This window comes from Galeopterus variegatus, unplaced genomic scaffold, assembly GCF_000696425.1.
Source record: "Galeopterus variegatus unplaced genomic scaffold, G_variegatus-3.0.2 Scaffold751, whole genome shotgun sequence".
Taxonomy (NCBI): Eukaryota; Metazoa; Chordata; class Mammalia; order Dermoptera; family Cynocephalidae; genus Galeopterus; species Galeopterus variegatus.
In genome coordinates, this window is record NW_007726862.1 from 241,835 (window position 1) to 254,670 (window position 12,836).

General features: G+C 35.2%; 1 protein-coding gene across 3 annotated transcripts in view; it reads right to left on the bottom strand.

Annotated features, from left to right (window-relative positions):
• ACADM (acyl-CoA dehydrogenase, C-4 to C-12 straight chain) overlaps positions 1–12,836 on the bottom strand; it is a 35,893-nt gene that overhangs the window by 8,983 nt on the left and 14,074 nt on the right. For all 3 annotated transcript variants that reach the window (XM_008572067.1, XM_008572069.1, XM_008572068.1), the window contains 4 exons: positions 8,312–8,442; positions 5,741–5,849; positions 2,098–2,238; positions 1,439–1,534 (listed from right to left, as the gene is read on the bottom strand). In XM_008572067.1, the coding sequence (XP_008570289.1) occupies positions 1,439–1,534; positions 2,098–2,238; positions 5,741–5,849; positions 8,312–8,442 (477 nt within the window). The remainder of the gene's footprint in view (positions 1–1,438; positions 1,535–2,097; positions 2,239–5,740; positions 5,850–8,311; positions 8,443–12,836) is intronic.

Below are 12,836 nucleotides of genomic sequence, written 5' to 3' on the forward strand. Positions count from 1 at the left end.
TTCCCCCTGGCGGGGGGGGGGGGTGAAAACCCCAACCCAAGGGTTGGGATCCCCCTTCCGGTTTTTTTTTAAAAAAAAAAAAAAAAAAAAAAAAAAGTACAAAAGCCACTCGAGGATTCTTACACAATGCATTGAAAAAAAAAAAAAATTTCTTGCAGATAAGCTTACAAGCAAAAGTTAAAAGGGGAAATAATTGGTCATAACAAAATTAGCAGAATGCAACAGATCAAAAGATCAGCATTCTAAGAATTTGAGATAACAGAAAAAGATCTGAAATTGACTATAAATAAAGAATTTTTATATGATCAAGGAGATAAAAGAAAAAGAAACACTATGTTGAAAAACTAGGACACCATGAAGGAAGAAGGGGTAGAATGGAAAGGATTGAAATATAACTTCTGGAAATGAAAAGTAGTCATTAAAAAAATTCAACAGGCTGACTGGTTAGCTCAGTTGGATAGTACTCAATGTTATAACACCAAGATCAAGGGTTTGGATCCCCGTACTGGTCAGCTGTTTAAAAAAAAAAAAAAATTCAACAGATGGATTAAGTAGCAGATTAGGCACAGTACCAGAGAACTGGGAAGCAGATCTACGAAAATTACCTAGAATACAGCACAGAGAGATAACTTATGAAACTAAGGTGAAGGCACTTAGTGCCAGTCCACAAACTGTTACTGGTTCATGGTACAGAAGGTGAGAGTTAAGCGTTTAGAAATTTCAATAGCAATTTAACATTGTTGTAACATTCATACTTTACAAATATAATGGTCCACAATTTATTGGAAATTAAAAACAAACTGGTTGTTTACCACAGAGAGTTTGAAAACCAGTGACACACGAAGACAGAAATAGGAAGTTCACTGCACAATCCATAGTGAGTTAGAGGAGAGAAGACAGATAATGGGGGAGGAGACATCAATATTTGAAGAGGTAAGAATTTCCCTGGAAATTCATGGAAGACATAATACTTCAGGGCTAAAATTATTTGATACTCAAGAAGATATGAGAATTAACATGGATTAAAAGCATAAATTGATCCTGGACCTGTGATTTATAAATTGTGTGGCCTTGGATAAATTATTTAATATCTTGGTTTCCTGATCTTTAGCAGAGATTGTAGCACTACCAAAAACAGCATTACTGGGGGAATTAGAAAATACATTTAAAATGTGTAGCACAGTGTCACGTACACGACAGGCACTCAATAATATAAGCTGTTCTTTTTTTCATCTTAACAGATTCTCAAAGTGACCAATAGTTAGTGGCATAGTCTAAAGAAAATTTACTCTTGAAGCCCATCCTGATAAAAACCACATTATCTTCTTGTTACTAAAGTAGAAACAGATTAGTTTGTACTTTAAAAGTAATTTCTAAATATTTAGATGAAAATGAGTGTCTTTACATTTGAACAGAGCAAGCACAGTATTAAAATTACCTCTACAAGTGTCTTTCCAAAAGTTTTCCTTTCCAGGGCATATTTGGTAGCTTCATCCAAAGCTCTCTGTGCTAATCCAACAGCACCGGCTGCTACCTAGTATTTTAACATTTTAAAAAGCAAAAGTTCATGTTGTTTTTAAAACATACAGTATATGGCTATCTGTGTGAGACTGTTAAGGATTACACAATAAACAGATGACCTACTGCTTAAGTCTACAAGAGGATGAGGGGAGACAAGCACTGAAGTTTATATTATTTATTAAAGGTAACAGCAGGCATTTGTAAGGCATAGGACCATAGATTAAAGAAATTCCTTTTATTTAACAAGGGAAAACTTTTTGGGGAAAATATTCTTAATGAGTAAAGGAACAGGAAACGAATACATGTCAACAGGAATGATCAAATTAAGTGTGGATTGCCTCTCTGTAAATCTAGCAGTAATATAGTAATTTTGCATTTGCTAAAATAATTTCCATAATGGGCAGCAAGAAAGTTGAAGAATTCTAAAAAATAAAGAAAGGTAACAATATCTCTCCTCCACCCTTAAGCAGATATTTAGAAAGAAAGACACACTAAGAATACAATGTTAAAATAAAACTGCTTATGTAATGTAATAAATAAAAGATCTTATAAAGCTTATCAACTAATATTACTTACTGGAGGTCTGGTTAGATCAAAAGCTCCCATTGCAATTTTGAAACCAGCTCCTTCACCAATTAAAACATTTTCTTTGGGCACTCTCACATCTTCAAAAACAATTCCTCTTGTATCTGAACATCGCTGGCCCATGTTTAATTCCTAACAAGAAAATCAATATATTTTAAGAAACATTTTTTGAGCTAGCACCAATTTTTGTCTTAACCAGTGTTTTATGACTTTCTGCAATTATCTAAAACAGGGGTCAATAAAGTATTGCTGCAATCCATGTTGTGTACACAAAGTTTTATTGGAATACAGTAACACTCATTTGTTTACATGTCATCTATGGCTACTTTCTTCCTACAATGGCAGAACTGAGTAGTGACAGAGATCATATGGCCCAAAAAGCCTGAAATATTTACAATCTGGATCTTTACAAAAAAAGTTTGCCAACCCTTACAACGTTTCATAAACTTTGAAACTAACAGTAATCTAAAGATCTACAAGGACATACTACATACAAAGACAAATCTCATTATGTTTGAAAGGTATCTTTTTTACTTTGAGTGTCAGGAAAAACAGTTAGCAAATATAATCTGATTTGGGACCTTTAATCTTAGCTTAAGTAACAGAGCTAGCAAAGTAATCTACTGAGTAAAAACTGATTTTATTTTCTTCCAACTTTCTTAAAATTCTTTAAATCTTTCTTAAAATTAGGTAAGATTTACATATAGAAAATCTTTCACCCTTTTTATGTACACATTTTTAATAGTTTTAACAAATATATATATGTGTAACCACCACTACAATTAAGATACAGAATACTTCAGCACTCCAAAAAAGTTACCTGTTTCCCCTTTGTAGTCAATTCCCTTATTCTACCCCTACCTGCTGGCAACCATTGATTTTATTTATACTTTTTCCTTTTCTAGAATGTCATGTAAGTGTAATAATAAGGTCTGCCATCTGCGTATGATTTTTCACTTACAATGGTTTTTGAGATTCATCCTTCTTGCTATCTCATCAATAATTCATTTGTTTTACTGCTGTGTGGTATTCCTCTTTATGGATGTACCATATATCTATTATCCATTAAATATCTGCCCCACCCCCAATTTTTGGCAATCATTAATAAAGCTGCCATAAACATTTGTGCATAGGTCTTTGTTTTCATTACTCTTCAGTAATTACCCAGGAGTACTGGGTATGTGGTAGGAGTATGTTTAACTTTATAAGAAAATGCTCAACTAGCTATATTTCTTCAACTTTTTGTTTTGAAAATGTTCAAACCAACAGAAGAGTTGTAAGAATAGTATGATGAATAAACCCTCTATCTGGATTTACTAACTGTTGACATTGACACATTTGCTTTATTTCTCTAATTTTATATTTACATAACTATTAGCATTATGCTGAAACACTTGAGAAGAAGTTGCAGACATCGTGACTCCTTTCCTTCAGGAAAAAAAATTTAAATCTCATTTTTAATGAGTAGGATGAGAAACAGGGGAAATGGAAATATAGAACTGTGAATTATTCCTTTAATTTGCTGTTTTTAATATTAATAATTTGCTTCCAGATTTGAAGAAACGGTGACAATAATATGTAGTTTGACCCAGAAAGAAACCAACATCACTTTGTCTTTATAAGTTAAACAAATTCTAGTTCCTTAGAACACCGCTCAGATGTAAGAAGACAACATTGTTTATGAAAATACTGTTTACTCTAACCAGTTTCCCAGACTCACATCAAACCACACAACATTTAAAACCAAAATGCTTCCTGGACTTATCTCAAACCATATAATTTCTAAAACAAAAATACATTTTTAAAACATCAAATTTCATAAATTTTTAAATGCCCATTTGTTTCAAAAAAGATTTAAGGAGGCTCAAATATACACCATATAATTATCTGTCTCCTCACTAGAGAATAAATTCCCCAAGGGCAAGGATTTTTGTCTGTTTTGATTCATACAGAATCCCCAACACCTAGAATAGTGCCTAGTATATAGTGTGTACTCAATAGTAAATATTTATTCAATTACAGAATTTTCTTAAGTGAGAAAATTGGGCAAAAAGAAAATAAGCCTAGAAATAGCAAGATAAAATCAGAAATGGGGTTACTACAGAAAAAAGTATAAGCTATTAGGTCCTTTATATTTTATAAAGTTGAGCTATACATTTGGCCCTGAGTTTGCTAGCAACCATCCCAAAGAAGGAAACATGATCCATTACACAAATAAAAACCATTTTCTTGAGAGAAGCACAACTATTCTGAATACTTATACTTTGTTATACTATAACAATATTTAGTTTTATTTGTAAAGTGCAGTCCACCTTTAATATCAACTCTTAAAAGAGAATAGCACAATATAATGTCAGAAACTGCACATTCCTAAGAGACCTTAGTACCGATCTCAAGTCTGACTCTAAGTTTGTGACCCTGAGTAAATCATTTCACTTGGACCTCAGTTTCAATATTCAGGGAATAGACTGAAGTAAATAACATGTAGGGTATCTTCCACCTTTAAAATTCTGTGACCTAAAAGAGAAGTTACCCATTTTATATACTCTAGCAACAAATTTCCATTTTAAAGAGGCTTAGATACAACAGATCCTGATGGCTTTTAATAAAACAGGATTTTACAAAAACACATAACTGGTTTAGAAATTTGCTTAACTTAATCAATTGAAATTAGTTTTTCCAATTTAGGGTGTGCATTCTATTCTAATATCTGACCGGATAATCTATACCTTTCCCCATCTGGGAGGAAGAAAATATATTCACGTAACCTTCAGTAACTCTTAATTAACTTCCACAGTTCCTCCTTTGCCTTATATATAGACATCATTTGGTCATTAATAGGTTTTCTTTTTCAAAAATCCATTTTGCAATAAAGAGTTTTACAGTTGTAAAATTAAGTCTCTTCTTCCTATTCTCAGAGTCATAATCTAAAATCACGCTTTGTTAGCTCTCACTAGGATTACTTTAATGATTTCATTTCTTTTCTCCTTTGATTTGTGAAGTTTTAAACTCTTTTCTCTTTATACTACTTTAAATGCTAAATTATCTCCACACATTCTGATTATAGCCCTTTTCAAATATGTTAAATTAACTTTTTCTTATTTAAATAAAATTTTCTTGACCTTCCACATTCAAGGTTCTTTGCCATTCTTATGCTTTTTTCAGGCATAGCTTTTTTCTCTTAGTGTTGTATGACCTTGGGTAATCCACTTATGTCAAGTTGTTTTGATCCATAAAATGGGCATAATGCCACTTATCCAATCAAAAGGTTTCTGTGAGGAACTAATGGGAAAAAGAGTAGAAAAGTGCTTTGAAATATCTACAACTCTATGACTGAGCAGGCAATATAAATGATAGTTTGATTTCTATTTCCTTATCTCTCACAGCTGTTGTTATTACTCTCCATAGGTTGCTACCATAAATAGCCACTCTTTCAAAATGACTTGATATGACTATTATTGACTTAAAATTTTCAGCTTCATGTAGACTATTGTTTGATTTCATCAAAACACAGCTTTATTTTTATTCCAATTGAAAACAAAATGTCTTCCTTAAAGAAAACTGAAATAATATTTTGAAATTTATAGTTAAAATAATATTTGAGGCCTTAAAAACCAATAAATATACACTTTACCTTTCTTCCAATCTGCACTCCTGGAGTATCTGCTTCCACAATAAATCCAGTAAAGGCTTTACCAGCAGGAGCCTTAGGATCTGGATCAGAACGCGCCAATAAAAAATACCTAATATACACAGATGGTGATGGTAACAATGATATCAGCAAATAACAACACAGGGTGATTGCTAATCTTCCCAACAATCCCAATTATTATTAATTCCATTTTACAGATGAGGAAATGAAGAATTAGACAGGTTTAAAAATTTGCCAAAAACACATACCTAGTATGTGGCAGAGCTAGTATTTCTTTCCTTTTTTTTTTCCTTTTTGTCTTTTTTCGTGACCGGCAACGGATCACAACCCTCAGTGTCGCGCCCGTACCGGACCGGGACCGGCAACGGGATCGCAACCCTTGGTGTTGCGCCCGCACCTTGCTCAGCCAGTGAGTGGCCGGTCTGTATGTGGGATCTGAACCCTCGGCGGGAGCACCGCCGCACTCCCAAGCGGCGCACTGTAGCAGTGCGCCACCGGGCTGGCCCAGAGCTAGTATTTCAACCCAGGTCTACATCTTGACGTAGTTAAAACGGTATTAAGTTTTTTTGGTAGTATGAATTGTTAAGTAAAAATTCCTTATATAATGTAATATTAAAAGAAAGTAAGTGCATGTTGGAACTGACACTTTTTCTTCCTCAAAACGAATTTTATTCTTTAAGAGACAAGCTGTCTAGAAAAGGAGGGCAAACAGGGATGCCTATGAAAAGGAATAATAGGAGACAGAAACCCCTATATTCTGACTACTGTCCCCTTTATGCAAGGAAATCAGTCTTTGGTTATGACTGAATTATTATAAATATTTGCATATTTGTTGCTTTTCCCTCCAGAAGGATTTTTTTTCTCAGAAGTATTTTGAAATCAAACATAAGGAAAAAATGAAAAACACCCAAACATCGATCTAATCCATGTTCCATATATCTTGGCACAGGAGAATTTAAAATACAAAAAGCAAAAACGGTATTATTCCTCCTTAAAAAACAACAAATTTATTTCCTAGGCTGAAAACTAATAAATTTTCATTCACCCTATAGTTTTGTTTAGTAATAATAATAGTAAAATATAGTAAAAATTGTTTTCTAGTTTCATATATTATCTAATTTGTCTTACTATATGAAGAGTTGTAATCGGTTCTTAAAATTATGAAAACTTCCGATTGCATTGTTAGGTTTCTTTCAGCTTGTTAAATTTTAATAGTTTCTTCACTTTTTTATTACTTGCTAATACTACAATGAATTGCTTAAGGATAATGATATAGCGCCCCGTAATATTAGACACATTTAGGATACTCATAATGGATTGATAGATATATTTAAAATAAACAACTTCCTGGTAGGCTCATTCCCAGGAATGATGCTTTACTTGCTAGAACACTGAACTGCACCGCACACAAATATATTGCATCAGAATATTTGCAGATATGGAGAGATGGGCCATTCAGTACATTATTCCAATCACCAAAAAGTCCTTCTAGGAAGTCTCTGTTTACGTACTTGTAGTGATGCATAAATACATTATTTTTCATGGCAACTTAACACATATTGGACAGCACTGTTATTGAAAAGCTTGTCCATATGTTGAGCTAACATTTTTCTAACTTTTACCTATTAATTCTAAACTGATTTCCTGAAGAAAACATACAAGCCTGCTCTTCTTTTTGTGCAATATTATTTCAAAAAATTTCAAGATTCTTCCAAAATAGCCAAACCTAATTCCTTTACTTTTCACAACATGTTTTGTATGCTCCTTCTAATGCAGGATGCTTACCTGCTTCTGGATTTATTCCATTTTTTCAATGCATGTCTTAAAATGTGTTGACTGTCACCATTTATTCCTCTTGTTTGATGCTATACTTCTATTACTTCAGTTTGAAATTACATTAGCTTTTTAAAGGCTGATACATCATATTGTTGATTTTCACTGAACTTAAAATTACATATTAAGCTTTCCTCTTCTTTTTCAACAAATAACCAAGTGTTTTTCTTTAATATTTTAAATTTATACAAATGACTTTTTGATACTTTGTTGAACTTTCATATCATTATTTTTGGACCTATATATTCGGACCTTTTAGATTTTATTAAAGTCAGATTCTGTCTTCCCTAAAGGATAACCTGAGTTTTATAACTGCCTCTGCTTATTTCTGAGAATCAGAGAAATGTGCTATACTAATGGCTTTCTTTTTTCCTCAGAGTTTCAGGGGTTCCAAGAAGATGCTGCCAAGGAGATGGGGAGTGGAGACAATGAGCCAAGTGGATGGAGCACTAGCCTTCCTAGTCATTTTCAACCAGAACAAGTATTTTTATTTTATTTTACACATTAAACTTCTGAGAGTTATTTTGAAGAAAAAGTTTAGGGTCTTAAAAATAGTTATTGAAAATCACTAACTATTTATAATCACTTACAGATCTTCCAGTTCCATGAATGTAACTTACCTTAATTGTGGTGGTATAAAAATACAATGAAGAAGAGAGGAAAGATTCTGAATATAACGTAATTAGGAAGAAATATACAGAGATGTTTTAAACAACATACCAATTAGCTTTTCCTCCATTAGTTATCCACATCTTCTGACCATTAATAATATACTCATCTCCTTTCTTTTCTGCTTTGGTCTTTATACCAGCTACATCAGAGCCTGCTCCAGGTTCTGTTACACAGTAGGCCTTGAATATAAAAAAACAAGAGGAAAAAAATTAAATGTTAACTATTAAATTTTTAATGTTTGGAAATAGAATTATATTTTATTTTTTAAGCCAGTATTTTAAATATTTTAAAATACCTAAAATTAAAATGTTCTTAGAAAATAAATAAAATTTTCAAATGTAAAAACATTTAATATATAAATTAAAATTAGGTGTAGGATACCACCAAACCATATCAAAAATTAAAATATTAGATATCGTCAAACAAGTTCATTATATTCAATTTCACATGTACTCATTCATTCAAACTTACTGATTATCTACTATGTACCAGGCTATAAACTAGATGGGGAAACCAGAGATGAAAGACATCCTGTCTTAGAGATTCTCACGATGCAAAAGTGGAGGTAACTATATTGTAATTATATGTCTACGTGTGAACATCATACACAAGGGGCTTGAGAAACTAGCTTCCCAGAAGAGATGATGCCTAAATAAAAAGGAAAAGGGATTCTTTAGGAGGAACGAAAGGAGGAGAAATGTATAGTCCAGGCAGAGGTAACAGCATATGCAATGATGTTGGAGTGAGCAGGACTGAAGCCATGTTGCGAACTAAAACTGCATGAGCTGTAGGTATATTTTAAAAGGACGTTTTTTTTCTTGGAGTGCATTTCTCTGAGTTCTCTTTTCCCCTGGTTATTTTATATTTTGAATCTTGGGTATGAGGCAAGATGACATTATTCACATGAATGTAAGGTGGTTTTCCAGCCAGCCTGAAGCTCCAGACTTGCACATACTATCCAGACCCTGAGATAATAGTAAGGATGGGAGCAGAAACCAGACAGAGCCTTGGTGAGAATTTGCACCTGGCCTCTTGCACATCCCCCTCCTGCTTTTCATTTCCCATGTTCCATTCCCTCAGCTCCCTCTTTAAAAACCATGAAGGCTGAGGTGTATGCTCTGCTGAGGAGATTATACTTCTATGTATTCAACAAAAGTTTACTGAACACTTACTATTGTGCCATGGGACCTTAAGGAATCAAGCAGATGGGCTTCAGGGAAATTCAGAACACACTGATGTGCAAAAGTGTGGAGTATAAGCATTTTTCTGGGGAAGTTAGATTCTAAAATGGGTTCACAAGTTAAAAAATAAATATTAAGTACCACCACCATTGATGACATGGAACCACTCCTCTTTGTAAATGTAGGAGAGTGACATGTATGGATTTGCATTTTAGATAACTCAGTATTACTAAAATTTGGAGAATGGGTTTAAGGGGAAATAAAAACAGCAGCAACAACTCACTACCTTCCAAGTGCTGTTCTAATAATAACTATATTCAAATATCTGAAGGGCTATAATAGCCAAGTGAGAGAATCTGAACTGATAGTAGAAAACTACAGTAAAATCAGTCAAACATTTACTGAACACATTTTATGGTATGAAGTGGTAAAATTATAAAAAGAGGTGACAGATCCAGTCCCTCCGTACCATGTAATCCAGAAAAGCTTTCTATTGATCAGAGATGCTCCCAAATGGAGCTGCTTCAGAAGGTGCTAACAGAAGTATGAAAACATGAGCTAGGTGGCCTTTTGACAGAGATGCTGTAGAGGGGATTCAAGTGTCACATGAGTTAACTGAACTAGATTACTCTCTACCTGGAGATTCAGTGATATATTCAGCATCATAACAAAATAAGGTTTTATACAAATGAACTGTCCAGTACGAAAATTTTGCTGTAACCACCTTTAGGATTTTTTTCCCTGAAATATGCCATTAGACATTTTTTGCCTTATAATGAGGGAAAGTTTGTAGAGCATATGAAATGTATGGGCCTATTTTTTCTATACAAAATGGATTGTCACTGCTGCTTCTTCAGAGTTCTTCTTGTCTTATTTGATCACTTATTAGTAGATAAACTTAATTTTTCTAACCTTTCAATTGAAGCCCTTTTTTTATTGCAACTTGTTCCCTTCTTTATCACACTATAAGTATTATATAATCTTATATTCGTTTGTGTTTCTTATGCTATATCAGTTTCTTGAGGGTAGGAATGGTACTTATTCCACTGATATCACTAGTGCCTAATACTAAGTGTTTAATAAAACAATAAATGTCCCTAACATTTGTCATCCTCACCATTTTTTTTTTCCCTTTTGTCTTTTTTCGTGTCCAGCAACGGACCGCAACCCTCAGTGTCGCGCCCGTACCGGACTGGGACCGGCAACGGGATCGCAACCCTCGGTGCTGCGCCCGCCCCTCGCTCAGCCAGTGAGCGGGAACCGGTCTATATGTGGGATCCGAACCCTCGGCGGGAGTGCCGCCGCGCTCCTAAGCAGCGCACTGTAGCAGTGCACCACCGGGCCGGCCCATCCTCACCATTTTAACCAGTTTGACTTAAACTACCTAAATGTTGCCACATGAACTTGAAAGTGAAGCAAATCAGTCTCTTTTGCTCAGCTCATTTCTCTTGCCATATGATACTTTGATTTGCTGTAGAAAGTCACCACACCAGGAAGAGGGACCTCACCAGATGTGTTCCCTGGACTTTGGACTTCCCAGCCTCCAAACTCAAAAATTGAACCTAACCAGTAAACGTGGAGCAGGGAGATGTCCAGCAGGGGAGGCGGAAGCTCTGCAGAGACCACACGCCCTGTGGTGCTGGCACACGACCCAGAAGTTAGGCCTCACTGCTGCCACCCGACTCCATCCCAAGCCCGGCCGAGTGTGTGCGGAGCAGGGAGACATCCAGCAGAGGAGGAAGAAGCTCCACAGAGACCACATGTCCTGTGGTGCTGGCACACGACCCAGGAGTTAGGCCTCACTGCTGCCACCCGACTCCATTCCCAGCCCGGCCGAGTGCATGCTGACCAGAGACGCGGCTCCCCTGAGAGGCGCAAGACCTGAGGCAACCACACACACAAGGCACTAGTCGCCAACCGAGCAGACACTGAGGCAGCCATAACAAACTGGCAACCCCAGCAACATCCTAGCCAGACAACAGTGTCAAACCAGTGGACTGTGAAACTCCCTGCCACAATGACTAAACATCAAAGTAAAGATACCAGAAATATGAAAAATCAAGAAAGTATACCACCAAAGGGTAATAACTCTCAAGCTCTACATCCTATAGAACAAGAAGCCCTTGAAAAGTCTGACAAGGAATTTCGAGTGATAATTCTAAGAAAACTGAATGAGATACAAGAAAACTCAGCTAGACATCATGATGAAAGGAGGAAAAGTATACAGGACCTGAAAGAAGAAATGTACAAGGAAATCAATGCCCTGAAAAAGAATGTAGCACAACTTGCCGAAGTGAAGTAGTTATTCAGTGAAATAAAAAACACAACGGAGAGTTTAACCAGCAGGATAGTGGAAGTTGAAGAGAAAACCTCTGAACTTGAAGATGGACTGATTGAAATAACACAAAAAGACAAGAAAAAAGAAAAAAGAATCAAAGATATTGAAGAAAATCTGAGAGAGACATTAGACAACCTTAAGCGCTCAAATATCTGAGTCATGGGTATTCCAGAAGGGGAGGAAAAAGGAGAATGTATTGAAAACATATTCAACAAAATAGTGGCAGGAAACTTCCCAGGCATAGGAAAAATCACAGATCTTCAGATTCAGGAAGCTCAAAGATCCCCAAACGTATTCAACCCAAAAAGGTCTTCTCTAACACATGTTATAGTCAAATTGGCAAAACTCAAAGAAAAAGAGAGTATTTTAAAAGCTGCAAGAGAGAAGCATCAAATCGCCTATAAGGGGGGCCCAATCAGACTAACATCAAACTTTTCATCACAAACCCTAAAAGCCAGAAAGGAATGGGATGATATATTAAAAATACTAAAAGACAGACATTGCCAGCCAAGAATACTCTACCCCGCAAAGCTATCCATCCGAAATGAAAGGCAAATAGTATATTTTTAGACAAACAAAAACTGCAGGAGTTCACTACCACATGACCACCCTTACAAGAAACTCTGAAGGGAGTACTGGGTTTGGTTCCTGAAAAACAACTATCACTGCCATAAAAACCAAGAAAAATCAAAACCCACTAGTATAATAAAAACGGCATCCATGAAGAGAAAACAAACAAACAAACAAACAAACAAACAAACAAACAAAAACTATCTACAACCCAAGGAACCAACAAATACACAAAACAGACAGTAAATCAGAAAGAAAGGAACAAAAGACACTTAAGACATCCAAACAAAAATCAATAAAATGCTAGGAACGAATCAACACTTTTCAATAACAACTCTTAATGTAAAAGGCTTAAATTCCCTAATCAAAAGACACAGACTGGCTGACTGGATTAAAAAGGAGGACCCAACTATATGCTGCCTTCAAAAGACCCACCTCACCCATAAAGAGTCACATAGACTAAGAGTGAAAGGATGGAAAAAGA